The sequence below is a fragment of the Gymnoscopelus microlampas genome (genome assembly GCF_963454915.1).
Source record: "Gymnoscopelus microlampas genome assembly, chromosome: 12".
Lineage (NCBI taxonomy): Eukaryota > Metazoa > Chordata > Actinopteri > Myctophiformes > Myctophidae > Gymnoscopelus > Gymnoscopelus microlampas.
The window spans coordinates 9,876,851-9,884,893 of NC_139949.1; the positions used below are offsets into that span (position 1 = coordinate 9,876,851).

The 8,043-nt window shown below is 46.4% G+C and overlaps 1 protein-coding gene across 1 annotated transcript; it reads left to right on the top strand.

Annotated features, from left to right (window-relative positions):
• Positions 1-6,293: 6,293 nt before the first annotated feature.
• LOC311057185 ((Lyso)-N-acylphosphatidylethanolamine lipase-like) lies at positions 6,294-7,424 on the top strand (the record flags this gene model as incomplete). Its single annotated transcript, XM_084074136.1, has 1 exon — positions 6,294-7,424. One exon carries the CDS (start codon positions 6,294-6,296, stop codon positions 7,422-7,424), a length of 1,131 nt encoding a protein of 376 aa, XP_083930262.1.
• Positions 7,425-8,043: the final 619 nt, after the last annotated feature.

The window sequence follows — 8,043 nt, forward strand, 5'->3', positions numbered from 1 at the left end:
AGTTCCATAGCACAGGTCTTAAGTACCCTAGCTGGGATGCCATCAGGCCCTGCTGCCTTGCCCGGCTTACAGCGGCTCAGCTGGCGCCGTACCTCCTCTTCCGTGAAGGGGTCCGGTTCTTCAGGGTCAGGTGGTGGGAGGGTTCTCAATAAGGCCTGACACTCGGATGAGAAGTCCTGGTTGTCAAAGCGGATGTAGAAAGTGTTCAGGTCTTTGGTGAATGTTTCCGGGTCGCTGACAGTGCATGTGGATTTTGGTTCACACCCTGTCAGGGTTTTCACCTTCTGGAATGCTTGCTTTGTGTTCATGGTGCTGAATTCAGTTTCAAGCTTATTTTTGTAGTCCATTTTGGCTTTGAGAACCTCGTTCCTTATATCCCTATTTGCTGCCTCGAGGCCGGCCCAGTCCTGATGCCTGAAGGATTTATGTTTTTCCTTCAGGCTCTGTTTTATTTGTGGAGTGATCCAAGGTTTGGAGTTGGGATATATCTTTATTGTTTTAGTTGGGATAGTGGAGCTTATGCAGAATTTGATATAGTCTGTAATGACAGAAGCCCTGTCATTCAGATTTCCATCAAAAATGTTCCAGTCAGTGCAGGCCAGGGAGCCTTGAAGTTGGGTAATGGCATCCTCTGACCACTGGAGGGCGCTGTGACACTGCGGTTTATGACGTTTTAGCTCTTGTCTGTACAACGGAAGTAAACAAATGATGTTATGGTCTGCACGTCCGAGGGGAGGATGTGAACTGGCCCGAAAAGCATCGCTGACGTTCCCGTAGCACAAGTCCAAGATGTTACCTCTCCTTGTGGGGATATCCACATACTGTTGGAGCGATGGTAACACTCTGTCCAGTCTACAGCTGTTAAAGTCCCCCATAATGAACAGCGGAGCACCGGGATACTTGGCTAGCATAGCATTAGCATCCTCGGCTATCATCTCTGCAGCTATGTTGATGTTAGCCTCAGGGACTACATAGACGCAGCTGATCACAACAGTGGGAAATTCCCGGGGAAGATAGAAGGGACGGAGAGACACTGTCAATAACTCCAGGTTAGGAGTGCACATTTTACGGTGCACTTTGATGTTGTTACACCATCTGTCATTGATATAAAGGCAGACACCGCCGCATCGCCTTTTCCCTGAGTCCCTCGTCCTATCTGCCCTAATGATAGTGAAATTATCCAGGCTCACCTCAGAGTCAGGTACCGACTCGTCCAGCCAGGTCTCGGAGAGAGCGATGATACAGACGTCCTTGAAGGTCTTTTGGTATCGGCTCCTGGCATGTAAAAGATCCATCTTATTTCGGAGTGACCGAACATTGGCCATGATGATGGTGGGGAGGGGAGGTCTGAAAGGACGTCGCCTAACCCGGCTTCGGATACCACCACGCTTCCCCCTTTTCCTCGGCTTAAGCTCCGACGGTAGAACCACGGCAGGCTTGATGTTGCTCCACATAGAAGCCCGGTGTAGCAGGAGTTCATCCCGGCTGTAGGTGAGTAGCCCATTGCCGGCGTCGGGCTGGAGTGCGATACTATCGCAAATCAGGATTGCGAGGAAAACAGCGATCGCCTTGTAGCTTGTTGTCATGGCTAAATCAGTCTGATTTAGCCCACATATAACATTTAGACGTTAAGACAAGACACATAACATAGGGTACAGTCAGTGTTGTCGCAGTAGAGCTCTGCCGTGACCGCTCACCGCAGAGCATGCGCCAGAGAGTGCCAGTCAAGAGCTTGTGACTAAATACTAACTACATTGGATCTATTGGAACACAGGTTCCATTTTTACAATTTTTACCGCCCGACAGCGACGATATATTAAAACTGACGAGGTACAGGCCTGGGTGGGGGGAGGGGGGGGGGGGGGGGGGGTCTGCGGAGAGAAGAGCCATGTGTGGAGTAAATAAGGCATTGATAATGCTATGCAAATGTATGATGAAAAAGGGGGGGAAGACATCTCCTCAAGGAACCATGAACAAATGAAGCAATTTGAAGACGAATGAATGAATGAATGAATGGTTTATTCTCGGTCTTAGTTTACAAACACTGAAAAATAGATACCTATAGATAGATAGATAGATAGATAGATAGATATATATAGCAGGCAGGAGAGAGAGAGAGAGAGAGAGAGAGAGAGAGAGAGAGAGAGAGAGAGAGAGAGAGAGAGAGAGAGAGAGAGAGAGAGAGAGAGATTGGGAACTACATCCAGAAGTAGTTCATTCTCTAACATATACTGTACAATCCATGGGTCGCGACATGACCGCTGACATTAAAAGTAATTGAGAAATTGAATTGAGAGACATGAAGAAATGAGACTGTGTGTGTGTGTGTGTGTGTGTGTGTGTGTGTGTGTGTGTGTGTGTGTGTGTGTGTGTGTGCGTGCGTGTGCGCGTGTGCGCGTGCGTGCGCGTGTGCGCGCGTGCGTGCGTGCGTGCGTGTGTGTGTGTGTGCCCTCCTCTCCTCTCCTCTTCCAAATAGAAACCATGTCAAGTAGAGTGAGAATGTGTTGAAAACGCAGAACACTTGAAGATGAAAATGGGTCAAACAAGCAAATTAACCCAGTGAGGAGGAGGTGGAGAAGCAAGAGGACGGAATTACAATCAAACTCCATTTCCTCCTCCTTTACGGGGAGTAGTAGGAGGCACGGTTGCGCAGTTGGTATCACTGTCGCCTCACAGCTAGAAAGTCTCGGGTTCGATTCCCGCTGGGGACGCTGTGGCCGCTGGGGGCGTGTCCTCTCCTCCCCGTCATCAGCGCCCATTACCCTAGGTGGGGTTGGAGAAAGCGCCTCTGTGTGGAGTTTGCATGTTCTCCCCACATAGAACCCGGGGAACATAGGGATGACCCCCTCCTCATGCATTGAACAACATGAGCTCAGTTCTGGGCTCTCCCTAGGCTGGCAGAGGGAGAGTAGCGCCCAGGATTACATAGGCAATTGCCACTGGGTGAAAAAAATGAGTTACAAAATCGTGGGATAAAAAGTATTAAAAAAAATAAACAGTATGTATTACCTTTAACATAGATAAGTACATTCCTGTAACAGTTCCGATGTCGGTGTAATTTTTTATCGAGTGGAAGGTTTATTATGAAAAATATACCAGTGAAAGATTATGTCAAAAATAACTTTTGTTTAATTGAAAGACCTACAGTATGCATTTAACACAGACCCCAGTGCTGTAATGGTGATTTGTATTCCACCTCGATCTCCATTCTTCGTTGTCATCACCCTCTGACGCACTTTGACATACTTTTCTTGAAGATTTCACCATTTCTGGTGACAGACACTCTCTTCAATGTCAAGTCAACGCATGTGCTATCTCTCTCCATGAATGCACTGCCATCTGGTTGTGTTTGTAGCCCCTCAGAGAGAGATTATAGAAGTTTGTACCTCGTAAACCTCCTCAGACAAATTTTTCTTCAAAACCATCCGTGGCACTTTAAATAAATGAAGGGCCTTGGATTTGTTTTAAGTTCACCGTACTGACTTCTCACTTTGAGGAACTTAAATGCTTTTACCTACAATATATGAACAAAAGTGCTCTTTCGTCTCTTATTTGATCCACTGTCCATGTACCAGTCTGTGGTTGGGATGACTACGGTATTGAATGATTCTGTGATCTTTGCTGACACAGCGTTCGTCATATATGTGTTGGACGAAGGGAAGTTTACATCAGCCGATGCACTCGGCTGCACATGACCCTTTACACTTGCTTATAGAGGTTGAGGTCAATGCAGTTCCCATACCAGGCCGTATTAGAACTTCGGAAAGGGAAAGCGCCTGTTCGTTTTCTCCGCAATTACGTCATATTTGTCATCACGACCTTCGCCAAACTTTGTTTCCACAAGAAGAAATATGCTGCGGCTTTCACATTGTTGGGTGTTTCTCGTTCCAAGATTCTCCTTCTTTTCATCTTTCATGTGTCCATGTTTTTCTTCTCCCTCGCTGGCCGCCTCTCTCTCTCTCGCTCTCTCTCTCTCTCTCTCTCTTGGCTTCTCCCTCCTCTTCATCACTCCCTCCTGTTGTGTTTCTTCAGAGCCTCTTCATCACTCCCTTCCCCCTTCCTCCCTCCTCTGGTTCAGCAGAGGTAAAGAAAAGGAGACAGTTTAACCTTGATGGTGGAGAAACTGCATCTCTGAAATAAATATTCAGGAGCTTAAGAAAAGATACTGCATGACCCCCACCCCACCACCCCGTCCAACCCCCGCCCTCTCTCGCTCCCTCTCCAGAAAATAGAGGTTATGTATGAGGAGCAGAGAGACTAAATGACACCCCAGGGTGCAATAGATTCCAACCACCGGGAAGCCTATTGCATGAAATACATATTGCATGGATGTAAAGACATTTATCATGGTGCATTGTGTTGTAGGTATGTATGTTATGATGTGTTCTATGAAGTACTCAGTTCACCAAATATTCCCACGTCTTAAACATATGAACCCTAGCATCCCTATGCTGGCATAAAAAGGCAAACATTATAGGCGACAAAAGGCAAACATTCTGCAAAAGAAATGTGTGGATCTGCTATTTGGTCAAGAGATTTGGTGCAGAGGGAAAAAGGAGGGGCACAAGTACAGACACCTGGGGGACAGAGATATAGATGGACAGACAGATGGATGAACAGATGTACGAACAGATGGATAGCTATATCTTTATTGATCTGGTGGGGGATATCAGCCGTCAACAAAGTATATAAGTATAGAGAGGTTAATATCAAGTGATGCTTGTATTTACGTGTACATGTCCTTGTCGGCATCATTCATTCATGAGGGACAGCTTCAGGGACAGTGCACAATTAAAAGTAATTGCACCTGAGATGACTAGCAGCTCATTTACATATCTGTTGTCAAAAAAACAACAGAACAGCAAGTACACTGCCTTGAAACAGCACAATGCTTAACAGTCCATCATTGTGATATTAATATTCAATAAAAAACAAGTCACTCATTGGTGCTGACATATTTTGTGCTGACTTTAGCCAAAGCTTGACGATGTTTTACAACAAGTGGGTATTGAATTCCACTCCCTCACTGCTTGAACCACTTTCAACCTGAGTCCCTATTTTGGACTTGGACTGGAAAAATTGTCACACACACAAAAAAGGTATAATACAAAATAGCCAACCTACAAGCTCACAGTCACAGCGCATTGCAACGCATTTGTGAGCTTGTCGAATGGCTAGGACAGGCCAGCATCCTGATGTGACATCATGGATAATTTCATAATCGGGCATGCATCAGAGTGAGATGAGACGTTATCATCATCTTAGGAAATGATGTATTTTCAGGAGGTTACACTGATGATAATCCTTTTGCTTTTTATCTAGTACGTTTAGGATTTGTTTATAGAGTTAGTACACTGGCTTAAATGTTAAGTCACACAAACCTGCCTGTGAGCAAGTTGTTATGCTGTGAGACAGATTAGGGAAAAATGCTTTGCAGTAGACAGAGACAACTGCTACGCTTAAAAACGTGGTGAAATGGAAAATAGAAAAATATGTTTATCACACTTTTAGAGCATATACGTGGTCATAATATGGACATACCTAACTATAGATATCGAAAACAATTTGACATCTATACAATGGTTATGTATTCTTATATCAAACGTCCCTAAAAAGCCAATATTAATAAGTTCCTGTCAAACGTAGCTGTGCGATGAGATAGATCTAAATGAATCTTGATTTAATTTAGTTTGATTCCCATAGGTCACGTTCCTCCAAACACACCTGATTTTAATTACAGATATACTCTGTTTTGAATCTCAGTCAAGATGACGCCCAGACAGTGTATTACTCATTTTATTAAACTTAATCAACACACTAAAATATGTATCTGAAAACTATTTAGGTTAGAAATAAGCAACGTAGTAACAAACATGCTGCCAATTAACTGCTCCTTTCTTTCTCCCTTGGCCAGCATGAGCGGCAGGCTACAAACACTATCGCTCTGCTGCACATAGCGTTCCATAGTCTGAAGGGATAGGACCTTCTGATTGGTTGAGCCCAGGTTGAGACAACATTTCCATTTGCACACTTCCAGACTTAAATTAACACTGAAGATTGCACAGATGGATTATATATATATAATATATATATATAATCACGTATATATATATATATATATATATATATATATATATATATATATATATATATATATATATATATATATATATATACGTGACATGTCACAGATGTCATGTCATGACGTCACCATTAATTAAGACACCGGGTTTAAATGACTCTCAGCGACGCAATGTTGTGTTGTCATTAGTATGTGATACTCTATACCGGCAATGGATACAGCAATGGATCCTGCAACGACAACAGTTCCGATGCCAAGCTATCATAAGACGGAGCCAGGTTCGTCTTGGAGCTGGTGGCCATCATGGTGTCAAACCTCCATGTCCCTACTGAAAAGCACTGAGGACAAGATCATTGCCTGTATTAAGAGCGATGTATCATCCAAGTTTGTGACCCTCCCGAACGAAGACAGGATTTGGACTCTGACCCTAGGCAACAAGAAGGTCCCAGAACCAGCAGAGACAAAGACTCCCCTGGTGATGGTCCACGGGTTTGGAGGCGGGGTGGGCCTGTGGATCAGGAACCTGGACGTGTTGAGCCGCAGTCGGCCCGTGTACGCCTTCGACCTCCTGGGCTTCGGACGGAGCTCGCGGCCGCCCTTCCCTGCCGACGCTGCCCTGGCCGAGGAGCAGTTTGTCAACTCCATAGAGCTCTGGAGGGAGTCAGTGGGCCTCGAGCAGATGATCCTGTTGGGACACAGCCTGGGTGGATACCTGGCCACATCCTACGCTATCCAGCACCCATCTAGAGTGACCAGCCTCATCCTGGTGGACCCATGGGGTTTCCCCGAGCGACCCAAGCAGGCAGCGGCCCAGACCCAGGGCGCCGCTCAGGGAGAGGGGACGGCGGGGACGAGGAGGCCACCACCTCGTCCGCGCTGGGTGAAGGCCGCGACGGCCGTCTTGGGCCTCTTCAACCCCTTGGCTCTCATTAGAGCGGCCGGACCGTGGGGTCCAGGCTTGGTGAACAGATTCCGTTCTGACTTTAGCAGGAGATTCGAGGACCTCTTCGATGACGACACGATGACACAATACATCTACCACTGTAACGCCCAGACGCCCAGTGGCGAGGTGGGTTTCCGGGCAATGTCGGAGTCCCTGGGCTGGGCTAAGAGGCCCATGCTGCAGAGGGTTCACCAGCTGTCCCCCTCCATGCCCGTCACCATGCTGTACGGAGCAGAGTCCTGGGTGGACAGCGCCTCGGGGGACCTGGTGGCACAGATCAGGCAGCAGAGTCCCACCACGGTGCTGCTGGTGAACGATGCCTCTCACCACGTCTACGCCGACCAGCCAGAAGAGTTCAACAAAGTGGTGGAAAACGTATGCAACCGTGTAGACTCGTAATTTACTACCTGTGGGGCGTGGCGTCCACTGGTGGGCCGTGATAGAGTACAAGTGGGCCCCCAAATAATTGGCAAAATACTTAAGATGGATTATTTCCCCTTTAAAACCTTTAGAAAGGTAAACTAGGAACTGAAAGTATGCTACATTAGTTCCACTGATCCAAGCCATAACACAGTCAATTGATTGGTCATTAAAACACATAGATTCACTACATGCTTTGAAAATGTACTCGGTCAATATATACGGCAGCCAAATGGCTGGTTCCAAGGTTGGGAACCACTGCTGTGGAGTGTAGGCTGGGTGTGTGTGTATACGAGCACTAAAAAAGATAAGACAACGGAATGGCAAAGCACCCTACCAGCGCAGCAAAGCGTTATTGACATGCGTGCAGTGCCGCCCCTAGCACCAACAGGAAGGGTCATGCTACAGCACTGCATGGAGAACATACAGTGCATGACATGTGTTGTGTTCAGAGTATACCACCAGGCAACTTGATTCCTCACCCGAATAGCCAATTTCCAGAGCTATATGGCTCACCGGGCATTCTCTTTTTTGGGAAGTTTTTTTTCTTAATAAAATGGCAGGATCGTCGGCCATTCAGCTCTGAATGTTTCTTTAT